This window comes from Phacochoerus africanus, chromosome 1, assembly GCF_016906955.1.
Source record: "Phacochoerus africanus isolate WHEZ1 chromosome 1, ROS_Pafr_v1, whole genome shotgun sequence".
NCBI classification, from domain to species: domain Eukaryota; kingdom Metazoa; phylum Chordata; class Mammalia; order Artiodactyla; family Suidae; genus Phacochoerus; species Phacochoerus africanus.
This window is the reverse complement of record NC_062544.1, coordinates 107,996,520-108,023,508: the sequence shown is the minus strand read 5'-3', so window position 1 is coordinate 108,023,508 and position 26,989 is coordinate 107,996,520. Positions and strand designations below refer to the sequence as shown.

Sequence of the window (26,989 nt, the reverse complement as noted above, 5' to 3'; positions counted from 1 at the left end):
CCATCCTGCTAACAAGCTACTCCAAAATTCATGATCCACAGAAACTAAGGTAATATTTGCTTTCTTAGGCCACTAAGTTTTGGGATATTTTATACGATGTAATAGATAACAATATTCAGTCTGAGGATCTGGTTTGTAGCACCAATAAACTGAAGCAAAATTCTTGTCAAGAAACTCTAAAACAGGGGTCCCATGAGGTCTTTTTTTTGGGGGGGGGGGGGCCATACCTGTGGCATATGGAAGTTCCAGGGCTAGGGGTCAAATAGGAGCTGCAGCTGCAGGCCTGCACCACAGCCACAACAATGCCAGTTTCAAGCTACATCTGTGATCAATGCCACAGCTTGCAGCAATGCTGGATCCTTAACCCACTGATAGAGGCCAGAGATCAAACCCACATCTCATGGATACTATGTCAGGTTCTTAACCTGCTGAGCCACAATGGTAACTCCTCCATGAGATCCTTATATTACAAGTTTCCTGGATAGAGGTGACAAGAAATTGGAGCAGTATAAACCTAAATTCTGGGACTTTGAACAAAATTATTTGAAGGGGTGCCACTCTGGTCCAACAGCTACATTATAGTATTTGTGCATTTATAATAGGAATTAAAAATACTGAAACTATAATATGAGAAAAAGAATGTGTGTGTGTGTATATATATATGTGTGTATATATATATATATATATATATATATATATTTCTAAAATATATATATACAATTGGGTCACTTTGCTATACAGCAGAAATTGACAGAACACTGTAAATCAACTATAATAAAAAGTGAAAATAAAAATACTGAAACTAGGCTGATGGCTTTATTTTCAACAAGATTCTTGACTGAACCTAACAAATTATCATATATTTCCCTTTTAGACCTGGTTCTTAAGACCTTTTGTGTTGACCGAAAAGATAAATAATTTTTAAATATTAATCTAAAAATTATCAGTACATGAAAAAGATCCATACCTGAAGAATCACCTCTTGGAACATCTAACAAGATCTTTGAAGTTGTTAAAGTGTTTATTGAAAGGTACTAACTTATTTGGCTTTTAGTCTCAAATAGGTCAAATCCTTTCTCAAAATAAATGTTACCAAAGTTCATCAATACACACATGAACAGGTATATAAATATATAAATGTTATATGTATATATACATGTTTATGAAAAACATTTACATCCTAGGGCAGGTGTAGGGAGCCACAATCTGCTTTCAGGATTCAGTTAAAAGTTATTTCAACCAACCTTTTTAAAACTATCTGCAGCATCTGTGTAGAAGTTCCAGGACTCTGAATACTACTAGCATTAGATACCAGGAAGATTTCAATAGCTAAAAGCATTTCAATCTCAGACAAATAGGAAGGAATTAGTAGAAGTTTCCGGTACAAATTTCCCTCCAGTGGTGGGTAGCAACCCAGTGAAAGCGCACCTGAAAATCAAGTAATAGATCAAACTTTACTAAAGCCCCCCAAAAGTCCAGGCTTCCAAAATATCCACAGGTGATAAGAACTTACGTTATAGAATAACTATTCACATAAAAAGATTTATTGAAAAAATTATATGGTAGTAAACTTATCCTGGTGCATATGAAATCATTCTTTGCAAAATGTTTTGAAACATTAAATACAAACTGAGAAAAAAAAACCAGACCTAAAAAATGACCTTTGAGCCTCAGTGTGGTAATTGCTTATTAATTTCAAGCCACAGTCAACAGACGATAATTTCAGAATAACTAAAAAAATCAGAATAGGGTTTTGTTTTACTGGGATCTGGGTCTAACAGCAACTACATATATTTATAATAACTGCCTATCTTGAATTATGAATTCAAAATGTAGAAAGAAAACAGAGACTGTAATTTGAAGCTTTTACTTTACATCACAGTTTTATTTTGAGTACGCTTATTTAGAATGCTCCTAGTTTGTGCAATATATATTTGCTTTTCTTACTATAGGTTTTGGCATTGTGCTAAACACTAGATATGAAGATGAATAAAATACCTTTCCCTTACAGGTGCTCATTGTGTTGTTCACCAATTCATGTTTTAAAAAATGAACTTTTCCAAAGAGAGACTCAACTTTTAAACTGTTTAGGTGCTTATTACAAGTGATATATAGGGAAATCCCCTATACCCAAGTTCTAGGACATCCAAATTGTATATAGGCAATATTATATTGTTGTGTTTTACTGAAACCAATTTAAATCTGCATGTAAGAATTGTTTAAAATATTTTATTAAGAGAAGTTTCTTCAAGAAACCTTTCTAATGTGGAAGATGATGCCTAATCTTTGAGGACCTACTATGTGCCAGGTACCTGTGCTAAACACATAAGTTTTATATAATTTTAACCTGACAGTTTACTACCTTTGAAATTAACTACAACACCCCCCTATATTATAGCTCGGGGGCTTTGGGTAGTGCCCTGGCCTTCTGACTCCAGATTTTGGAATCCTAACCACTAGGAAGTCTCACCTCGCTAGATCACTGCCAGGACTGGTGAACTAACTGGACTCATTAAACTTCCTAGCTATTGGTAGGTATAACTTACATGCATTGCTATTTTACTTTTCTGAGCAGAAGAGGAAAACAAAAGTCAACAAACTGAGTAGAAATTTAGTAACATTACTTTTTCCCCTAAAATTAAACATGAAAAGAAAAATACTCCTATGTGGTTTTGTGGGGAAAAGTAATGGAAAGACACACTAATAACATCTCCCCTTTCTGACTTTTCAGCTCTGAGAGAAAAGCAGTATTTTTAGGACTAGTAGCAAACCAGGAGCATCAGGAAGACAACTATGCTGTCCCTGGACAATTTCCTTCTGATTAGTTAGGGAACAAAAGCAAAGCAGTCAAGAAAGTGAAACTCATGGAATGGAAAAAAAAATTGAATTCATGTATCTGAAATAAACTTGTATCTAGAGAGTGTGTGTGTATATATGCATCTTTTTTTTTGTCTTTTTGCTATTTCTTGGGCTGCTCCCGCAGCATATGGAGGTTCCCAGGCTAGGGGTCTGATCAGAGCCGTAGCCACCAGCCTACGCCAGAGCCACAGCAACGCCAGATCCGAGCCGCGTCTGCAACTTACACCACAGCTCACGGCAACGCCGGTTCGTTAACCCACTGAGCAAGGGCAGGGACCGAACCCGCAACCTCATGGTTCCTAGTCGGATTCGTTAACCACTGCACCACAACGGGAACTCCCTATATATGCATCTTAAATATTTATATATACCCACATACTTAAGACGCTCAATAAGAAAAAATAAGAAAAAGTCCTCAATTTTAAAAAGTGCAAAGAAAAAATATGTGAAGGATCTAATACACATTTCTCAATGAAGATATACAAACGGCCAAAAAGCACATAAAAAGATGCTTAATATTGTTAGTCATTAGGAACATGCAAATTAAAACCTCAGTGAGATATTGCTTTATATTTACTAGGAAGGCTAAAATAAAAAAAACCTCAGTAACAGGTATTGTAAGGACGTGAAGAAATTGGAAATCCCATACATGACCGGTGGGAATAAAAATGTAAAACAGTACAGCTTCTTCTTCTTCGGAAAACAATTTGGCAGTTCCTTAAAATGCTAAACTATATGAGCAAGCAATTCTGCTCCCAAGAGAAATGAAAAACGTATGTTCACATAAAAATTTGTATGTGAATGTTTAAAGCATATTTATAATAGCTAAAAAATAGAAACAATGCAAATGTCCATCAACTGACAGCTGGGGAAACTAACCCCATACAATGGAATATTATTCAGCAATAAAAAAGGAAAGAAATATTGATATAGGCTACAACAAATATGGGTAAACTTTGAAAATATTACGTTAAGTGTACAAAGCAAATCACAAAAAAATAGACATTGAATGATTCCATTTTTGTTAAATGCCCCAAACAGGCAAATCCATAGAGACAGAGAGATTAATTGTTACTCAGGAAGTTATAGCAAATAGTACATAAAGTGTTTGTGGTGTGACTTCTAGCAGTATCAGGGAAATAGTATAAGGAGTTGAAACATAATCACGAACTTGAAGTGTTATGAACAAACAACTCTACTGATCCGCACATATGCTGGGATGTTTGACACATCTGGCACAGTGGGGACAGATAGCAGGTACTCATACGTTTGTTCTATAGATTACAGTGGTAGAAATGGAAATTTAAGACAAATTACTGCACAAAGGCAGAAGAGAATTTCTTACTAGATCTAGATTCTACACAGAATTGTTTCTAATTAAAATACCAGTGAGGAGGTTAAGACTAGAGAAAGCACTAATTTTCTAGGCTTGTTACAGGAACAGCTGTAGCATGTACAAAGTTCTATTACTAGGAGCCATGTAACTATTATATATCATGTTGCACTGTGATAGCAGCCTCTGTACTTCCTATGTGGCCTGTTATAGAATATTCTAACCATAAAGATCAGGGATATACCAGGGATAAAAGTGTATTTCTTAAACTTCATTCTACCAATTTTTTTACTTCTATATATTTATAAGATAAGCCAAGCTGGTTTGAATTCTTTTTCACATCCTTCAGTGGACAAGCTAATATGCAAAGAGAAAATAATATAGTCATTAGAAACAAGAGAATTAACAGGTTTCAAGCAGCACAATCTCTTTAGACCACTATCTTTGAACATGCATCAAGTGCCCTTTGAACATATTTAATGCTTTATCATAAATATTATACCTGGATATAGGGTTAGAAAATCAAAACCAAAATATCAAATTTAAATTTTAAGATATAACTTACTTTTGTAGTGGGCTCTGGCTTTGAGCCATAAACAACTCCTTCCCAAAGAAGTAATTAATCTTCTAAGAAAGGAAAAATCAATAGGGATGTTCTTTGAAATCATGAATTCTGCTACAGAGGATGACATACCAAGACTATTGCTTTCTATACAGGCATCTAGAAGTTTATTAAAAAGAAGGCTATACTGTGAGACCTCCACAGTTTCTGAAAAGAAAAAATAAGTGATATAATGAAATGGATCTGTCTTCATCTCTCAAACTTCTCTCTTTTCCTTTCCGCTCTGTTCCCCTTGGCCCTTTCCTACCCACTATAGGAGTCACAGTCACTAAAACGCAATAATCTTACATACTGTCTAAGTTAAAAAACAACAAAAGCATTCAACAAAAACAAAACCATGCATTCACTTTGTAATGGAGAATGTGAAAGGAATGTGACTTGAGAGGCTGCTTTAGCGCCTCTCTCCATGATCCTCACATGTGAACGCATCTGCATGGTTCTGTTTGCATTCTATCTAGAGTGCAGACCTTAGACTTGTATTTCCCATGACTAAAAATAAATCATATCCTCATAAATATTCACTCTTAAGTTAAAAAAAAAACACTTCCTTTATTGGGTATGTCTATTCCTTTATGTTCTTCACTTAGAAAAGTGAACTCACACTGGAGACTTCCAACTTTTATTCCCTATATTCAGTCAGGTGGGTCTATGACTCTAGGTCTTTATCACTTTAGGATTTTTTTATCAGGAAATTTGGCTTTATCAGGAAATCTATCTCTTTACCTTTAGTCTTCTTCTAAACATTATCATCAGAGGAACTTTCCTAAAACACCAACTTCATATGTCACCCCTGGGCCCCAAAACCCTAGTGACTCCTTACTATACACAGAGAAAAAAATTTCTTTAGCCCGTCATTCAGGGTCTTCCAAAATTTGGCACAGCTATGTGTTCAATCTCACTATTACTTTTTTGTTGCATTATCAAGATAATGTATATCAAAAGCCTGTTCTACAGAGGTCATGTACCAGGGACACCAAGATAAAGAAAATATCACTACCTTTAAGGCTCTTACTATTTAGAGGAAGAGAGAAAAGAATGCTAATTACAATACAGTATCTCGGGGGCATAAATGGGAAAATAGAGACAAAGCACTGATGGTAGGCTTTCAAGGTAACATTTTAATTAAACATTAACCCATCACTCCGAATTCATCACTCAGCTCATTTCTAACCCAAAGCTGTTTTCCTGGATGCAGACTCTCTCTTCCCACCCACATATAACCTGCAAGTATTCAAGAGCACTGCTTGCCATTGCGCACAATGATATCGTATCCTCTTTTTTCCTCTTTTTATGAACTCGTCAGCTCCTTAATTTCCTCAATTTTTTCCACGTTTTCCTATATTCCAAGGTAATAGAAACTAAGTTCTATATCTGCTAACTGATAAAAGAAAAAGTATTTTTTTATTATTCTAATGCAATAAATTCTTTTAAGGTATGACGCTTGCTGGGGGCACTAAACATATTGTTTGCTGATGACAGAGGTAGGAAAAGGGGAATTATAAAATGCTCCTTCAGGAAGTGCTGACCTATGACCCAAAGATAAGCATCTCATATTTTTTAACACCGTTAAGAAAGCAGAGAACCTATTTTTAAAAAACAACATCATTAAAAGTATACGCTGGAATATAAAATTCAACCAAAACAGGTGGTGAACAGTTCCTCATTAACAGTTAAATACCAGATAAGCCAGAGATAATTAAGCTAGACTTCTGAAAAAACATACCTTGAGAATTTTGAAAACCTGGTAGATTTTGCAAAACTTCAAATGTCTGTCTGTAGAGGCTCTTTGCTAAGATTTCATGTGCAATTGTACAAAGCAGATTATGCCGGTTGAGCACATCCAGTCTATCACAAGGCCACAGTGGCGTACTGATGATCCATTCTGACTCTTATAAGAAGAAAAAAATACAAATACTTTATACCATAAAAATTACACTTAAGAGTATAATCAATCACAATTCATCTTTTTAAATATTTTTTGGAGAAAGCGACAAAACTTAAGCATGTGTACTTAGAAAGATAACCATAGCTCAAGTTTATTAGAAACAATTTATATGGTGATGATCATCAGCCTAAGATGAAAACCAATGACCATTTTTTAAAGTAATTCTTCATTTTTCTAGGTGTACTAATCAGTTACTGACTCTGAAGTTAATGTTTATTTTTATATGACAAAATATTCAGATTATATAAGTATACATTATGATGTAAAACACTATTTGTGTAGATAAACTAAAAACAATTCTGTAGTAAAGAATACATAATTTACTTAGTTTTGGTATTCTTGGGGAACAGCTTTCCCCCACAGTATCTGCCTATTTAAAATTTATTATATAAGGACTCAACCCCAAAACTACTTGAACTGATTAATAAATTCAGCAAAGTAGCAGGATATAAGATTAACATTCAGAAGTCAGTTGCATTTCTGTATACCAGCAATGAAATATTAGAAAAGGAATACAAAAATATAATACCTTTTAAAATTGCACCTCACAAAATCAAATACCTCGGAATACACCTGACCAAGGAGGTAAAGGACCTATATGCCGAGAAGTATAAAACTTTAATCAAAGAAATCAAAGAAAGATGTAAAGAAATGGAAAGATATTCCATGTTCCTGAATTGGGAAAATCAATATTGTAAAAATGGCCGTACTACCCAAAGCAATCTACAGAGTCAATGCAATCCCTATCAAATTACCCATGACATTTTTCACAGGAACTAGAACAAACAATCCAAACATTTATATGGAACCACAAAAGACCCAGAATCGCCAAAGCAATCCTGAGAAACAAAACCAAGCAGGAGGCATCACTCTCCCAGACTTCAAGAAATACTACAAGCCACAGTCATCAAAACAGTGTGGTACTGGGATCAAAACAGACAGGCAGACCAATGGAACAGAATAGAGAACCCGGAAATAAACCTTGACACCTATGGTCAATTAATCTTTGACAAGGGAGGCAAGAACATAAAATGGGAAAAAGAAAGTCTGTTCAGCAAGCATTGCTGGGAAACCTGGACAGCTGCATGCAAAGCAATGAAACTAGAACACACCCTCACACCATGCACAAAAATAAACTCCAAATGGCTGAAAGACTTAAATATACGACAGGACACCATCAAACTCCTAGAAGAAAACACAGGCAAAACACTCTCGGACATCAACATCATGAACATTTTCTCAGGTCAGTCTCCCAAAGCAATCGAAATAAGAGCAAAAATAAACCCATGGGACCTCATCAAACTGAAAAGCTTTTGCACAGCAAAGGAAACCCAAAGAAAACAAAAAGACAACTTACAGAATGGGAGAAAAACAGTTTCCAAATGATGCAACCGACAAGGGCTTAATCTCTAGAATATATAAACAACTTATACAACCCAACAGCAAAAAAGCCAATCAATCAATGGAAAAATGGGCAAAAGACCTGAATAGACATTTCTCCAAAGAAGATATACAGATGGCCAGCAAACACATGAAAAAATGCTCAACATCACTGGTTATAAGAGAAATGCAAATCAAAACTACCATGAGATATCACCTCACACCAGTCAGAATGGCCATCATTAATAAATCCACAAGTAACAGTGTAGAGAACCCTCCTACACTGTTGGTGGGAATGTAAACTGGTACAGCCACTATGGAGAACAGTTTGGAGATACCTTAGAAATCTATACATAGAACTTCCATATGACCCCACAATCCCACTCTTGGGCATCTATCCGGACAAAAACTCTACTTAAAAGAGACACGTGCACCCGCATGTTCATTGCAGCACTATTCACAATAGCCAGGACATGGAAACAACCCAGGATTGGATTCGGAAGATGTGGTATATATACACAATGGAATCCTACTCAGCCATAAAAAAGAATGACATAATGCCATTTGCAGCAACATGGATGGAGCTAGAGAATCTCATACTGAGTGAAATGAGCCAGAAAGACAAAGACAAATACCATATGATATCACTTATAACTGGAATCTAATATCCAGCACAAATGAACATCTCCTTAGAAAAGAAATCATGGACTTGGAGAAGAGACTTGTGGCTGCCTGATGGGAGGGGGAGGGAGTGGGAGGGATCAGGAGCTTGGGCTTTTCAGACACAACTTAGAATAGATTTACAAGGAGATCCTGCTGAATAGCATTGAGAACTTTGTCTAGATACTCATGTTGCAACAGAAGAAAGGCTGGGGGAAAAATGTAATTGTAATGTATACATGTAAGGATAATCTGACCCCCTTGCTGTACAGTGGAAAATAAAAAATAATAATAATAAATAAATAAAATTTATTATAGAATATTTGCTATGTACAGAAGAATAGCAAACATATGTAAGTTATAAAAACATAACAATAAAAGAACTCTTAGGTGCTTATCACACAATTTAAAAAAAGAGAGAGTATTACCTATAATGCTGAAGTTCCTTAGTTTCTGCCCTGATTTTCATGTTTAGAAAAACAGTGGGAGACTGCAGGACAGAACACTGAGGCGCTAACGTGTTAGAAAGGTCAGTATTTTACCATTTACCCAGCTCCCCCAATCATTATGAGACACAGAGTGAGACACATAATGGAACACTGCTATGTAACATTCAAATCACATCTCCGGGGTCTTTTCCAACTGCACTAAGCGCAGGAGTCATAAAATCCTTTTCTTTTGTGGCCTTCCCAGCTCAATGAATATAAAAAGTACTGAAGAAACATTAACAATTCATGTATACAACGCCAAAATAAAGCCTTAAGTATTGAGTATAAAATTTTGAAACAGGAGCTTGATTTTAAATCACTAGAGCCCACTTGACTGGTTGACTGGATTTATACTACCTATGAAGCAACATTCTACAAATATTAGTGCTTTATAATTATTAACTCATTTAGACAGATAAGTGCATTAATTTACCCCTAAATTTGTTTAAATTTACTACATAATTCAAATAAACGCAATACCGTGAGAGACTGCATAAATCATCCATTAACATAAATCATGTTAAACCTAATTCCCATAAAAAGTTAAAAGTCAAACAGCTATGTCACCATTCCCTATCAAGTGAGTACTATTTTAATAAATAAATTCAATTATTTTTTGTTAATCATATATTTTCTGGGTATATGACACATTAAAAATAGATTGTGTAGTTTTTTCTCAAAAACTGCATTGTTCTTCTTTATTTAGTAGGTTACAGATGTGGCTCAGATCTGGTGTTACTGTGGCCGTGGCCAGCGGCTGTAGCTCCAATTTGATCCCTAGCCCAGGAACTTCCATATGGTGCAGATGTGGCCCTAAAAAGCAAAGCAAAGCAAAGCAAAGCAAAGCAAAGCAAAGCAAAAAATAAATAAATAAATAAATAAAATATATACATATATACATATATTCCTGTTGCATACTTAATTGCGGTGTGATTTCAAAACCAAAGGGAAATGATGTTGGGGTGAGGGATAAAATGGAAGGTTGGGCTTGACATATACACATCACGATATGGAATGGATGAGTAACAAAGCACAGGGAAATTAACTCTATATGGGAAAACAATCCGAAAATGATGGATATATATATATATATAAATGATTCACGTTTAATGAAATTTGTATACTAGAACATTGAGACATTGTTTTTCAGTCTCCAAACCTTGATTATAAAATTACGGTTTTAAGGTCTTTTTTTTTTTTTTGTCTTTTCTTGGGCCGCTCTCACAGCATATGGAGGTTCCCAGGCTAGGGGTCAAATCGGAGCTGCAGCTGCTGGCCTATGCCAGAGCCACAGCAACGCGGGATCTGAGCCGCAGCTGTGACCCACACCACAGCTCACAGCAACACTGGATCCTTAACCCACTGAGCAAGGCCAGGGATCAAACCCGCAACCTCATGGTTCCCAGTCGGATTCATTAACCACTGCACCAAGACAGGAACTCCTTAAGGTCTTTTTAATGCTGGTAAGGGGAGAAGGCAAGTAGGAATTTATAGCTCATTTGCCAGGATACAATGTACCCATGCTGAGAATTTAAAATGTCTGGAGTTACTGTTGTGGCTCAGTGGTTAATGAATCTGACTAGGAACCATGAGGTTGTGGGTTCAATCCCTGGTCTCGCTCAGTGGGTTAAGATCCGGCATTGCCATGAGCTGTGGTGTGGTCGAAGACATGGCTTGGATCCTGCACTGCTGTGGCTCTGGTGTAGGCCAGCAGCTACAGCTCCGATTAGACCCTAGCCTCAGAACCTCCATATGCCATGGGAGTGGCCTCAGAAAAGGCAAAAAGACAAAAAAAAAAAAGAATTTAAAATGTCAAAGTGAGGAGTTCCCATTGTGGCACAGTGGGTTAAGGATCTGGTATTGTCACTGCAGTGGCTAGGGTGGCTGCTGTGATGCCCGTTTGATCCTTGGCCCAAGAATTCCCATATGCTGTGGGTGTGGCCAAAAAATAATAAATAATAAATAAAATGTCAAAGTGAAAATGAGAAAAGCCAAACCAATAGACTTCTTCTAACCATAAGTCTGCCACCCACTAAATAAATAAAAATATTCCACATTTTTCGAACATAAGTAGTCGATGTAAATTCCTTTAAAAAGTTTAGTAGGTAATAAATGCATATGTTTTTTAAAAGGAAAAAAATATAGAAAAATTTGTAAAAGTTTTTTTTTTTTTGTCTTTTTAGGGCCACACTCGTGGCATATGGAGGTTCGCAGGCTAGGGGTCCAATTGGAGCTATAGCCACCAGCCTACACCAGAGCCACTGCAATGGATGCTAGTCAGATTCGTTAACCGCTGAGCCATGACAGAAACTCTGAAATATATGTAAAAAGTTAATCTACCTTTCATCCCTGTCCTCCAAGCATTCAATTCCTCTTCCCAGAAGCAATCATTATTACTAGTTTCTTGTGCATCCTTCTACAAGTATTCAAAGGGTATAAAGCAAATGTGTGTGTATCTATTTATTTTTTTACACAAATAGGAGCATACTGTGTATACATGGCTTAGCACATTCCTGGAGCTCATTCCAATGACTGTGTGAAGATCTATCTCATTCTACACTGTCATAGAGCCATCACACAGTGTCACTGCCTGGTACACCCTTAATGGACATTTAAATTATCTGGAATTTTTTTTTTTTTTTTTTTTTTGCTTTTTACGGCTGCACTTGTGGCATATGGAGGTTCCCAGGTTAGGGGTCCATTCAGAGCTACAGCTGCCGGCCTACGTCACAGCCACAGCAACGCAGGATCTGAGCAGTGTCTTCGACCCACACCACAGCTCATGGCAACACCAGATCCTTAACCCACTGAGAGAGGCCAGGGATTGAACTCGCAACCTCATGGTTCCTAGCCAGATTCGTTTCTACTGCACCACGACGGAACTCCTGGAATTCTTTACCATTGTTGACAGTTAAAAAAAAGATACCGTGGGAGTTCCCTTCAAGGCTCAGCGGTTAACGACCTGACAGGATCCATGAGGTTTTGGGTTCGATCCCTGGCCTTGCTTAGTGGGTTAAGGATCCAGCGTTGCTGTGAGCTGTGGTGTAGGCTGCAGATACAGCTTGGATCTCATGTTGCTGTGGCTGTGGAGTAGGCCAGCAGGTGTAGCTCTGATTAGACCCCTAGCCTGGGAACTTCCATATCCTGCAGGTACAGCCCTAAAAAGCAAAAAAAAAAAAAAAAAGATATCAGATAACTCACACTGCACACCCTTGTATACAGATATAAATGTGTTCACAGGCCCCATTCCTAGAAATGGTGTTGAGATTAAAGGAAATATGCATACTAAATTTTGATATATTTTGTCAAAAAGCCATTAAAGACAAAAACTCATTTCTCTATACCTTTATGAAAAGTGTATCACAAAACTTTAATCTTTGCTTATCTAACAGGTGGTTAGGATTTTAATGTTTACTTCTCTCAAGACAAGTGAGTATTACTCTCACTTATTACAACTGAGATCAAGTCATTTGTATTTCTTTTTTTGAGAATGGCCTGTTCACCACAGAACCCTTTGAAAAAACAAAAAAATTCCAGAGACAACTTAACATGTTCCTGTGGGCCCTTTTTTGGAAGAAATGAAATTTTACTTATGAAAATGACTTTCAGTTGAAACGGTCACTACAAAAGAAAATTCCACATAACAGTTATAAAAGATAATCTCAAAACTGAAACATCAAAACTGTAAACATTTTTTATTGCCATAGATATTCCATGCCATTCACACAAACTCTTCTTCAGTCTCCAGTTTGAGGAAGATTCAGAGCCCCCCCCCCCTTGTCTGTGTTTTTGCCTTTTCTGGGGCTGCTCCTGTGGCATATGGAGGTTCCCAGGCTAGGGGTCTAATTGGAGCTGTAGCTGCCAGCCTACACCACAGCCACAGCAAAGTGGGATCGGAGTCGTGTCTGCGACCTACAACACAGCTCATGGCAATGCCAGATCCTTAACCCACTGAGCAAGGCCAGGGATCGAACCCTCAACCTCATGGTTCTTAGTGAGATTCGTTAACCACTGAGGCATGACGGGAACTCCTAGAGCCCATTTTTTCAACCAACTATTTTCCATTTCTTGCCTCACCTCTTTCTCATAGAGCTTGTGACCTGTGGCTTGCACTTTTTTTTTGGTGGGGGGTGGGCAGCGGGGGGGAGGGTCTTTTTGGGGCCATAACCCTGGGCACATGGAGGTTCCTAGGCTAGGGGTCGAATTGGAGCTACAGCTGCTGGCCTACACCACAGCCACAGCAACATGGGATCCAAGTTACATCTGAGATACCACAGCTCACTGCAATGCTGGATCCTTAACCCACTGAGCGGTGCCAGGGATCCAACCTGTGTCCTCATGGATACTGGTCAGATTCATTTCCACTGAGCCATGACGGAAACTCCCTGGCTTGCCTTTTGTTACTTCCTTTTTTTCCCTTTTTTCTTGTCTTTTTGCCTTTTCTTGAGCCGCTCCTATGGCATATGGAGGTTCCCAGGCTAGGGGTCAAATCGGAGCTGTAGCCACCGGCCTACGCATAGCCACAGCAACGTGGGATCCGAGCCGCATCTGTGATGTACACCACAGCTCACGGCAATGCCGGATCCTTAACCCATTGAGCAAGGGCAGGTATGGAACCCGCAACCTCATGGTTCCTAGTCAGATTCGTTAACCACTGCGCCACGACGGGAATTCCCCTTCTTTCTTTATAGGGCTAAACTTGAGGCATATGGAAATTCCCAGTCAAGGGGTCAAATCGGAACTGCAGCTGCTGACCTGGACCACAGTCACAGCATGTGGGATTCAAGCTGCACCTGCCACTTACACCACAGCTCACAGAAACTTTGGATCCTTAACCCACTGAGTGAGGCCGGGAATTGAACCCGAAACATCATGGATACTCGTTGGGTTCGTTTCTGCTGTGCCACAACAGGAACTACACTTCCTATTTTTATAAACATTCTATTCTGTATCTGTGTATACACACACACACACACACACATTTTTGCTTTTTAGAGCCACACCCTGTGGCATATGGAAGTTCCCAGGCTAGGGGTCTAATCAGAGCTACACCTGCTGGCCTAAGCCACAGCCACAGCCACAGCCACTCCACATCTGAGCCATATCTGCAACCTACACCACAACTCATGGCAACGCCAGATCCTTAACCCACTGAGCAAGGCCAGGGATTAAACCCCCAACCCCATGGATCCTAGTTGGATTTGTTTCCGCTATGCCACGATGGGAACTCTTTTATTTGTGTATTTTGTATTTCTGTTTTGTATTGTATGCTTCTATTTTGATTAATCTTCCCCTCCTAGGAAACTTCATTGGTTATGTTTGCTAAGTTGAAGAAAACCTTTTCCAACAAGCTTTTGATCACAATCTCTATATTCCATATATTCCAGCACTGAACAGATTCAGGTGTTCTATATATAGAAATATGAAACGCATGCTAGTTTTGTTAGTGTATAAGTTTTCTATTTTATTTACCTGTGCATTTATTCCATTTTCTACCTAACTCAGAGATCCTCAAGGTTTATTCGTTCTTATCTATCCATTTTATCAAATAAAATCTGCTTTGTCCAAGTAGCCAAGCTACCATTAGATGCTATGCTACTACTGTGCTCTCTAAATTTTTACTTACCTCATGCCAAAATAACCTAAGTTGTTTTTGCTGGCTTAATTTCATTGTAATTTGTTAAATGGATTGACTTACTAGGGAAAATAAGCTTTACTGTCTTGGTCTGAAGCCATGCTTGTCTGCAAATGCAAAATAGAGTTTATGCAGACTGCAATCAGCTGGGGCTCTGAAGCTAGAGTGTCTGGGATTGAATCCAGTCTGCACTCCTTACTCATTACATCATTTTGGGCAAGCTGGTTAATGTCTCTGACAACATTTTCTTATCTATAATATGGGGATTGTAATAACTCCAAACTCAGAGGGTCTTTATGAAGATTGAGATCATCAGGCAAAGCATTTATATGGTGCTTAGGCCAAAGTAAGAACTTTTTTTTTTTTTTTTTGTCTTTTTGCCATTTCTTGGGCCGCTCCCGTGGCATATGGAGATTCCCAGGCTAGGGGTCTAATTGCAGCTGTAGCTGCCAGCCTACGCCAGAGCCACAGCAACGCGGGATCTGAGCCGAGTCTGTGACCTACACCACAGCTCATGGCAACGCCGGATCGTTAACCCACTGAGCAAGGGCAGGGATTGAACCTGTAACCTCATGGTTCCTAGTCGGATTCGTTAACCACTGCGCCACAACGGGAATTCCAAGAACTAACTTTTTAAAAACAAAGATTCATACAGTTTCTTCTCTAAAGTTAGGTTATTCTTCTCCCTTCATTTTACAGAACAACCTTTCCTACCCACATGGTCATTAGGGATTTGGACCAAATTATCAGCCACAATTCACGATCAACTTGAGGTAAGTACAAAAACAAGAATTTATAACGACCTTAACAAATTACTTTATGCTGGAATTATATCAGAACTTACCCCTTAACACCCAAATGGCACCATCTAGGCTTCCACTTTTCAGGAAAATTTCTGCTGCAATATTCACAATTTGACATCTTGGCGCTAACTTCTCAGGCCCTATAAGTCCTTTTAAACTTGTAAAATGTATTTTTAATTCATACAGTTTATCCAAGACCTTCCTTCCCTAGAGTTAAAAAAGAGAGAGAACTCTAATTGAGTACCAATCATTTAGAGTACTATAAAGTCACTGATAACTATATAGAAGCCAATTATGCAATGTGAATCATCATTCTAGACTGACAGTTGTCAAAATGCTTTAAGACTCTCTCCTTAAGCCCTTTCCTGCTCAGCCACCAAGAGAGAAAGGGAAGGGGAGCAAGCAGGGCTTTGCCTCACACTAACAACACCCACCACTGGGTCCCCTTTCAGTAGTACTCCTTTCACCCATCTTATGCACTGTGCTCTCTGACGATTTCATTTGGCAAAAGGATTTCACATCTTAATGTGAAAAACGATCCATTATATGTTTTTGTTCTTCTTCTGTTGATTACTCTAAGATCCAGGAGAAAGAGTCAGTGAAAAGAAGATAATTTGATATCAAATTTAGACAAAGAATGATAGTGAAGAAAAAGGGAAAAAACCATTGGCTGGAAATTGTTTTTCTGATTCAACAGGTTAATTATTTCACCTTCTACATAAAGATTATCTCTAGGGTGGACATTAGAAATCAGACATATATTATTACTTTGTCCCAAGGTCAGCAAAATTTTTCTATAAACAGACAGAGAGCAAATACTTTAAGCTTTGCAGGTCACATTTTGTCAGTAGCCTATTCTTTTTGGTTGTTTATAAATTTCTAAGTCTTTAAAAATGTAAAAAACATTCTCAACTCAAAAGCTGTATAAAAACAGGCTGTGGGTCTGATGTGGCTTTTAGTCTGCAGACTCTTGTTTTTATATTATATAATATGCTATTTTGAATCAGATGCATATCATGTCAAACTACTTTCAGTTTGACTGTATAAATGAGTGAGTGCAATTTTCAAGGGATACTTTAAGTTTAACTCCAATGGATTTACTTTTATGTTCAAAAAGGAATGAAGTCATTTAAAAAATTCATGCTAAGAAAGATAATAAATAAATTGTTAAAACAGTCATTCTAAATAAGACAGTTGAACATTTTAAGTTAAAATACAGGCACAAATTCAGCATCCTTTTTTATCTTAAGAAATAAAAAATTAGCAAATAAAGCTAAAATATACATTAAAATTTCGGCAAAATCAGTCTAAATTTTAAAAAGGGTCTTCCTACATAGTGTTCAAATTCTTAAGCATTAAATATCCAAGAAATTAATCCTATGATCAACCTCAAGCTAGGCTAGAAGAGCAAGGACAAAGTACATTTTGCCCATCCTGGCCTATCACACAATAAATGTTAAACATCTTGGAGACATTGGAGTGGAGAACTTGTGTACAACTATTATTTAAATTTCTTTTCTTTTTAAAAAAATTCATGAGTTTTGTATATGTATGAGTGACCACGTTCTTAGGTGTTATTTTAATTGCGATGTAACCTCTTTATAAAAAGAAGGAAAGAATAAAAGATACATTTAGATGATTCAATAGCAATCCCACTCTCAACTATTCTATTCCCCATATTACTCCATCCTTCAGCAGTCCCTCCCTTTTACGGATTTTCCTGTCCTTTACTGAATTTTATTGAATCTATAACTCCGCTCGCCACCTAAGGGAAGTATAAAAAATAGTAGTACAGTAAGGTCAAGAATTGCTACACCGTTTCTATGGTGAGCTAAGTCTCACAGGTAGACATGAAGATATGTGGTATACAGTGTCCCTGGCCATCCTAAGAAGTGATTTTAAAGGAGTTCTGTTAATTGTAAGTATCCCGGGTTCATCTTTTTTTTTTTTTGTCTTTTTTTGACATTTCTTGGGCCGCTCCCGAGGCATATGGGGTTTCCCAGGCTAGGGGTCCAATCGGAGCTGTAGCTGCCAGCCTACGCCAGAGCCACAGCAACATGGGATCCGAGCCGCGTCTGTGACCTACACCACACCTCATGGCAACGCTGGATCGTTAACCCACTGAGCAAGGGCAGGGATCGAACCTGCAACCTCATGGTTCCTAGTCAGATTCATTAACCACTGCGCCACGATGCGAACTCCCCAGGTTCATCTTAAGAAAGGTCTTCCAAAATTATAATGCTACCAATACTCAGGAGCTGGTAAGATAAATTCTGAATTCAAAGGTGCTTCAAATATGATATTTAGGAGTTCCTGTTGTGGCTCAGCAGGTTATGACCCCAATTAGTTTCCATGAGGATAAAGGTTCGATTCCTGGCCTTGCTCAGTGGGTTAAGGAACCAGTGTTGCTGTGAGCTGTGGTGTAGTTTGAAGATGTGGCTCAGATCCTGCATTGCTGTAGCTGTGATGTAGGCCAGCAGCTGCAACTCCAATTCAACCCCTAGCCTGTGAACTTCCATATACTACAGGTGCAGCCCTTAAAAAACAAAGGCAAAAAAAAAAAATTTATGATATTTAGCACGGCTTCCTAAGTGTTTCCTATACTGAGATTCTTCATAGTAGCCAGTCTCATGCCACTTCTTTTCCACATTTGCCTAACATACCACATAATAATTCACAAATTGTCTGGATCTCAGTTTGTCACCTGTAATGATTATTAGCAAATCTTTAATATGCAAAGTTAACCTATCTATATTCTATTCAAAAATTTAAAACTAAAACTCTATATACCAAGCCAAAACAAAAATGTAATCAAGTACCTTGGACCACTGCAACAGCTTGTGATAGAAGTATATAGCACTGATTCCAATTCTTCCCAGCAAAGTTTTATCTACTTCACTATTTTGTGGATCTTTGCTAACTGAAATACAAAGTAGGTATATGGAAGAAAGTGAATAATGGAAAAGGCAAATTTAATATGGAATTAATTATACTACCACAAAGATCAGGTGTCGGCAAACTACAGCCCATGGGCCACTTCTGGCCTGTGGCCTGTTTTTGTATAGCCTATGAAGTTACACAAAGGTTCTTTTATTTTTAAAGGGTTGTTTGAAATGAAAAGTATGTGACACAGATCATATATTGTGTGTGAAAAGCCCAAAATACTTACTATCTGGTCCTTTACAGAAAAATTTGCCGACCCTAATAGAGAATACAGCAGTTAAGAGCGCATTCAAGGAGTTTCTGTTGTGGCTCAGTAGGTTAAGAGCCCAATGTAGTGTCCTTGAGGATGTGGGTTTGATCCCTGACTTTGCTCAGTGGGTTAAGGAAGCTGTGGCATAGGTAACAGGTGCGACTAGGATCCGGAGTTACTGTAGCTGTGGCATAGACCAGCAGCTGCAGTTGCAATTCAAATCCTAGCCCAGGAACTTCCATATGCTAGCAGTGTGACCATAAAAAGGAAAAAAAAAAAAAAAAAAAAAGAAAAGGCAAAAAAAGGCCCTCATGTAAAAAAAACAAGGTCTCAAATATAAATGATTTTGTTTTCTTGAAATAGTTAAAAGAATAACAACTTAATGATTCAAAAATTCAGATGTTCCACTATAATTTGCTAGCAATAGTTTTACCAGTCTGAATGAAAAGAAAAATAACATGAAATATATTATAATCCAATTTAACAATAAATGCATGGAAAAATTTAAAGAGAGAAGAAAAGGTATCTAAAACCTGCAAATTAACTTATTCCAAACATGAACACTAGGAGCTTAAATGTTAAAAACACCATATCAGTCAATCAGTCAGCCAATCAATCAATCAGAAAGAACACTGCATCACCCTAAAAACAGACCAAAACAGTGACATTTACCTGTTTCAGCAAATTCACAGAATGGAACACCTGATCTCTCTTCTTTACAGTCTTTTGTTAGTGTTTCAGCAATACAAGCACAAAATCTCTGGAAATCCACAAATTTTTCGCAGCTCATTTTTACATTAACGTATAAATTTCCCAATTTGGTCCAGTCACCTTTTTCTTTACAATGCTATGAAAATTATTAAAAACAAATGCACACTGTCATTTATGCAAACATTATGGGGTAGGCACACACAAGCATTAGATATACAGAAATTAAAAAGATAATCTAAGTAAATCTTACAAACTTACTGACAATCACTACAATAGCAATGACAGGCTATTGCATATTTTGCTTTTCTGACCATAGCAAAGCCTCTTTAAGTTCTAGATGTCAATGTACACTTGTTTTAATTATCTAGTTCCTAATGTACTTAATGATGTTGCCCCCAAATCCGAACTAGATAGTGGAGATAGATTTTATCGAAAACATGATTAGCAACATGATTTGAGTTGCCTCTATGAAACTCATTATTTTACTACTTTTAGAGACTATATTTTACAATTATTTGGCCATTTATAACTTAGGGCCTACACATCGTTTTAGACATTACATTTCTTCTACTAAAGGGGCTACAAAGTAAATTTCAGTAAACTATTATTTTCCATTCTAAACTAAGAAATTTTTCCACCAACAAAAAATTGTTTCAAGGATGTAAATACTAATTTAGACTAGATTAACAATTACTAAAATGAGTAAAAAAATGATCTTAAGTTAAAAGCAGGAGTTCCCTTGTGGCACAGACGGTTAAGAGGTATTGTCACTGCTGTGGCATAGGTTCCATCCCTGGCCCAGGAACTTCCCCATTCTTTAGGCATGGGCAAAAAAGAAAAGTAAAATCATCCTGAAAGTCCTCTATTTCTTATTCAGACCTCACATGCTTGGAGATTGCACCTTGGCTGACCTTGGCTCTACCCTGTCATGTCACACATGACAAGAAAGCCAACTTACTTGTGTACTGAGTGGGTCTGCTCAGTGACAAAAATTACAGGCTAAGTTACAGTTTATTATACCTTAACAATAATTAATTAACATAACAATTTAAAACTGAACTGTTTCTAGAATTATTTTTAAAATAGTTCACAACTCCAGAAATTATCCAATTATTCAATTACACATTTCAAAGTATTAACTTACAAACAAAACTTTTCCTTCTTTTCTCTGTGTAACAGTCACATTTCTAAAACTTTTTCTAAAATTGGGTTATTGTTCAAAGTTTCCTTGTTGTTACTGGTTTTCAGAAACTCCAGCAATTTATTTAAAAAATAAGCATCATACCTCTATTTCTTTCAAGGCTGACTCTAAATCACACTTCCAGTTCTTTTTAAATTGCCTCATCTGTAACCTTTAACAATAGAAAATGGTTAAATATGTTCACCACCCCCCAAAAGTCAATTTATTTATTTGTTCTATAATTTAAACCTAGGAGACTAAAGAAAGAGTAATACAAAAATTCTTTAGTGCTGAAGAAAAGGCAACTACAGATACCTAACTTTTACTATTTCCTCCCAAACCATAGGCAACAAGAAGAAAAAAGCAAATTCCACATGAAACCATATTCAGCCTAACTTGCAGACAAAGAATGTCAAAACTTTAAAGTAACTGTGAATAAAAAGAAGACAAAAATGTTACATCCCAGCACTTGATCTCTACTGTTCCCATTCCACCCTCACTGCTCCACAAGAATATGTGGCAAGCGAACACTGACCAAAACAAAACAAAGCAAGCAAACAAAAATACCTGGTTCTAGGAGAGAACCAGAAAGACAAATTACCAAAGGGACCAAACATTGATTAGGAATTACCATTACAAAGACAAAGTCCACACTAAGTTTGAAAATGCTAAGAAAAAAGGGTCTGGGTAAATCAGAACACAAATGACACAGAAAGACTTAAAAAATTCTATGATTTAAAGAAAGCAAGAAATGCATAGGAAGCTTCTGAGAAAGAAGAAAGACAAAAATGAAGAGAGAAATACCCTTTAGTGACTGGGAAGAGGAGAAGAAAAGGGGGAAAGAACAGAGTGTAATTAAACTAATACTATAGAAGTTCTCACCATGGCTCGGTAGAAATGAACCTGACTAGTATCCAAGAAGTCTCAGGTTCAATCCCTGGCATTGCTCAGTGGGTTAAGGATCCGGTGTTCCCCAAGATATTTACTAATTACAATGGGACAAAGAACAACTTTACAGTGTAGAAACTTGGCAGATAATCTTTTTAACTAAGTGATCAAGGCTAATAACCAGTAGTAAGATACACTGAGCCATGTATATCCTACTCTGATGCAATGAGATATGTAGCAAGTTAATGTCCTCAAACCAAAATTAATTTCCTGGTTTTGATAATGGCACTATTTTTATGTAGGATGTTAACAGGAGAGGAAGCTAGATGAAGGGTATGTGGGATTTCTCTACACAAACTTCTGCAACATTTCTGTAAATCTAAGATTATTTCAAAATACAATTTTTAAGTCATTAAATGTATGTTAACGAATTTACTAAATTATACACACACTTAAATTCTCATTGATGTCCTACATACAATGTTAAGAGTTCTTTGTAGTAGTCTTAGCTACTGAAAGTGAAAGCTTTTCAAATGAACTATATAAGCTAATTAAAAAATATAATCAAAATCAAAGTAAGAATGACCATTAAAACGCATTTCCCTTCTTGGAGTTCCTGTTGTGGCTGTGGCTCAGTGGGTTAAGAGCCCAACTAGTAGGACTTGGGTTCAATCCCTGGCTCTGCACAGTGGGTTAAGGACCTGGCATTGGTGTACGCTGCGGTGCAGGTCACAGATGAGGCTTGGATCTGGTATTGCTATGGCTGTGGCATAGGTTAGCAGCTACAGCTCCAATTCAACCCCTAGCCTGGGAACTTCCATATGCTGTGGGTACAACACTTAAAAAAAAAAAAAAATCATTTCCCTTCCCTAGAAAAGGGTAATTGTATCAAAGAATATCAGGAAAACTCAAATATAAAATAATAAATACTAAATTTTTTCCCTTCTGACTTGGGGTTGGGTCCACATCCCCAACCATGATCTACACTCTTTAACCACACACAGTTATTTTTCTATTTTTCTCCTTCATTAAATATATCACGAGTGTTAATACTTCCTAAAAAATACGAAATAGTTTTTGAAGCAGGCACATGGGAGGGGCAGGGTGTACAAGGATACAATTTTCAAAATCAGGGGCTGCCAAATAAATTGTCATAATTTTCATAGACAACATAAATGTTATTATCACTATTTAAAGAAATTTAAAAAATCATAGAACTTGAACTCAAAGAACTCAAATGTATCTTCAAGGCTGGTGTTTGAAAAGGAAACAGTATTATTTTCATGGACTATGGTACTACTCTTACAATTACCATAGGTTTTTTTTTTTTTTTGTCTTTTTGCTATTTCTTTGGGCCGCTTCTGCGGCATATGGAGGTTCCCAGGCTAGGGGTGGAATCGGAGCTGTAGCCACTGGCCTACGCCAGAGCCACAGCAATGCAGGATCCGAGCCGCGTCTGCAACCTACACCACAGCTCACGGCAACGCTGGATCCTTAACCCACTGAGCAAGGGCAGGGACCGAACCCGCAACCTCATGGTTCCTAGTCGGATTCGTTAACCACTGCGCCACGACGGGAACTCCCAGTTTTTTTTTTTTTTTAAAGGCTTTTGGAGGTCCATAAGCTGAATGAAAGAATAAAAGAAAGTGAACAAGTGAGAGAAGGAATGAGGGAGAGGCATTAAAAAATATATATATATTTGTTTGTCTTTTTGTCTTTTTTTTAGGGCTGCACCGGCAGCGGCATATGGAGGTTCCCAGGCAAGGGGCCGAATCGGAGCTGTAGCCACAGGCTTGCACCACAGCCACAGCAACGTGGCGTCCGAGCCGTGTCTACAACCTACACCACAGCTCACGGCAACGCCAGATCCTTAACCCACTGAATGAGGCCAGGGATCGAACCCGCCTCCTCATGGATGCTAGTTGGGTTTGTTAACCACTGAGCCATAACGGGAACTCCCAATAAAATATTTTTAGTTAACATGACAAGGAGTGAAACAGAAAGAAAATTTACGGTAACTTGTATATATACGCAAGAGTGCATTAGGTAGAATTAAGAAAGTTGTGAAACTGGAACTCTGCTGTGGCTCAGCAGAAACGAATCTGACTAGTTAGTATCCATGAGGACGCAGGTTTGATCCCTCCCTGGCCTTGCTCAGTGGGTTAAGGATCTGGCGTTGCCGTGAGCTGTGGCACAGGTCACAGAGGCGGCTTGGACTGGACATTGCTGTGGCTGTGGTATAGGCTGGCAGCATATTTTTACATCTGATCTGCCAGGCACTGAGATGAAATTAGGTACTGAAAAAAGACTTGGTGAGGTGGGCCAGGAGGGCTGGCTTGAGGCAGGTGATGACAATGTGACTAGGCCACAGCCAAGAGAGGGAGAAGGGCTTACTGTGGGAAACTATCCAGATATTTGGGCATACGAGCAATGATAAGTGCTTCACCTTTATCTTTATTGAGTCTTCACACCAAATTACATGTATTTCAGTCTTATTACAATGATGTTTCTTACCTGGATTTCATTTCCAGAACTGCAGTTATTTCTTGCTTGGAAGCTTGTACTTGGTATAAAAGCTTAACAATATAGTTAAAGTATTCTGGGTCCAGTACCATCCCAGCTTCAACAAGCTGTAGCAGAAGGAAAAAAGTAGTTGTTCTTACAAAAATATGAAAGAATTGAGACCAATGTGTGTGAAAAAACTGAGAGACTAATGGAAGAAATGAAACATGGAGACAAATAGAATCAAAATTCATTTCAAAAATTTGAAGCATATTTTTAAATATTTGGGAACTATAATAAGACACCTTACTTTAGGGATTTAATGCAAAAAGGAAAATAATACTTTTCAATTCAAACTTGGATATTCTTCCTGTAATCCAAGTTATCTCAACAAGTTATCAGTTGTTCCTCTTCTTTGGTACTTACTCTTTTGTTTCCAAGTACAGCACTGGTGGTTATACAGTATCCCTGATGGAAAAATTTCTGCGAAGTATCGAATTGAGGTTTTCTACAACTACTATAGGTGTTCACTAATTTAAAAAATTTTTAAGTTTATCTATCTTCCAGTTTGAGCCATAACGGATATAAAGCACTGTGTAAGTTTAAGGTATACAGCATAATGATTTGACTTAACATACATCATGAAAAGACTACAATAATTATAGTGAACATTTATCAAAATGAAAGAAAAAAATTTTTTTCCTTGTGATGAAAACTCTTAGGATTTACTCTCTTAACAGCTTTCCTACCTAACATAAGCAGAGTTAATTATAATTATCATGTTTCATAATATAAAGTACTTATTTATCTTCTAACTGGAAGTTTGTACCTTTTGACTGCCTTCATCCAATTCCCACTCCCCACCCACCCCCCTGCCTCTGGTAACCACAAATCTGACCTCTTTTACTATGAGTTTGTTTGCTTTTTTTGAAGAATAATTGACCTACAACACTGTGTTAGTTCTGGTGCATAACATGGTGATTTATTTCTATATATTCAAAATGACAACCATAAGTCTAGTTACCATCTGTCACCATACAAAAATAGTACATTATTACTATAGTCCCATGCCATGCATTTCATTCCTGTGACTCACTTGCTATGTAACTGCAAGTTTGAGTAATTTCTGATCCAAAAATTTCTAGGCAAGAAATTTTGTCAAGTTTTGTAATATGGAACTAGAGGTATTCACTGAAATATTTGTTCATCTGCTAGAGTGATCTCAATGCTGCTTCCTAAAAAAAAAAATGGGCAGGAAATGGTAATTTTCCTGTTATTAGGCTTATTCTGAAATGAATGGCTGGGTAGTACTAAATACTAGAAAATATTCAACAAAGGTAAAAATTTTAATATAATGTTAAAATGCCATAAAAATTCTTGTTTTTGTTTAATAGAAAATATAAAATTACCTCTACTTTGGTAATGATTTTTTATTTATATACTGATTTGTGTATTTCTTATAGATGACCTCAAATCTTTTTGAAAAAGAAAATTTTCTCTAAATATCCTTAAGAAGTAGAGATGAGACTAGTTCAAAGAAGTCACCTGCCATGCTTAGAACTATTTAATTAAGGGGAAGCCCTGTCAGTCAATGGAGTCTGTTCATAAACTCTTCTTCAGGAGTAAAAGAACATTTTTGAAAAAAGAATACCTTGGCATAAAGAATGTGAATAAAAGGTAATTTAAGAGTGTAAGGGAGTTCCCGTCGTGGTTCAGTGGTGGACGAATCCGGCTTGGAACCGTGAGGTTGCGGGTTTGATCCCTGGCTTTGCTCAGTGGGTTGGGGATTCGGCGTTGCTGTGAGCTGTGGTGTAGGTTGCAGACGTGGCTCGGATCCCGCGTTGGTGTGGCTCTGGCGTAGGCCGGTGGCTGCAGCTATGACTGGACCCCTAGCCTGAGAACCTCCATATGCTGCAGGAGCAGCCCAGGAAATGGCAAAAAGACAAAAAAAAAAAAAAAAAAGAGAGTGTAGGCAGGAGTTCCCCTTGTAGCGCAGTGGGTTAAGAATCTGAATCCAGTGGCTCCAGTTGCTGCCAAGGCATAGGTTCAATCCCACCCAGCGCAGTGGGTTAAAGGATCCAGCTTTGCTGCAACTGCAGCTCAAATTCAATCCCTTGCCCAGGAACTTCCATATGCTGTGCGGTGCATGTGTAAGCAGAAATCATTTCTGTTTTGTTTATTCATTATCAAAAAATAAAAGGGATAAAATAAAATCATACCTTGCAAAAGATATCAATTAGAGCAGGTACAGCATTCCTTAATTTCATAGTTGCTACATGCTCAAATATTTTTAGTAATATTTTCAGAGCAGGCTGGATAAAACAAAAAAATTACACTCATTTTCATGTCTTCTTTCAGTACACCTTAAGTTTCTCAAATTCGTTTATTCTAAAAAACACAAGTGTTCTCTAGCAAGCATTCAACAAACAGAAATTTAACTGCTAAGGTATACAAAGAAGAAATATAACAAAGAAATTAACTTCAGATATTAGAAAGATGTATTTTCAGGTTACTTACCAGCATTTTAATCATTATGCTGAGGTTCACTACCTGAAATACTTCTTTCAATAAACAGTGTTTGAGTAAAGAATTTAAAAGGTCATTTAGCACCTGTAAATCAAAGTGCATACCCGGAGGAAAATTTCTGTAGTATTCCATAAACATGTTTACTGAAAACGAAGAAATATAAAGTTATCTGCTGCTTTTAAGATATTTGTCTTTCCTAAGTTAGACAACTCTCCTATATTTAAAGATCAAATAGTATAAATTCATTTTCTTAAAAGGTATACA

At 37.4% G+C, this 26,989-nt stretch overlaps 1 protein-coding gene across 4 annotated transcripts in view; it reads right to left on the bottom strand.

The window, feature by feature from the left end:
* TOPAZ1 (testis and ovary specific TOPAZ 1) overlaps positions 1–26,989 on the bottom strand; it is a 72,239-nt gene that overhangs the window by 2,728 nt on the left and 42,522 nt on the right. For 3 of the 4 annotated variants that reach the window (XM_047771420.1, XM_047771429.1, XM_047771446.1), the window contains 10 exons: positions 26,717–26,868; positions 26,419–26,511; positions 24,212–24,327; positions 20,915–20,981; positions 19,591–19,765; positions 18,545–18,645; positions 15,767–15,932; positions 6,538–6,702; positions 4,758–4,961; positions 1,245–1,428 (listed from right to left, as the gene is read on the bottom strand). In XM_047771420.1, coding sequence (XP_047627376.1) covers positions 1,245–1,428; positions 4,758–4,961; positions 6,538–6,702; positions 15,767–15,932; positions 18,545–18,645; positions 19,591–19,765; positions 20,915–20,981; positions 24,212–24,327; positions 26,419–26,511; positions 26,717–26,868 — 1,423 coding nt within the window. Of the gene's footprint in view, positions 1–1,244; positions 1,429–4,757; positions 4,962–6,537; positions 6,703–15,766; positions 15,933–18,544; positions 18,646–19,590; positions 19,766–20,914; positions 20,982–24,211; positions 24,328–26,418; positions 26,512–26,716; positions 26,869–26,989 lie in introns of those variants that run through there. The other variant, XM_047771437.1, reaches the window with a different exon arrangement.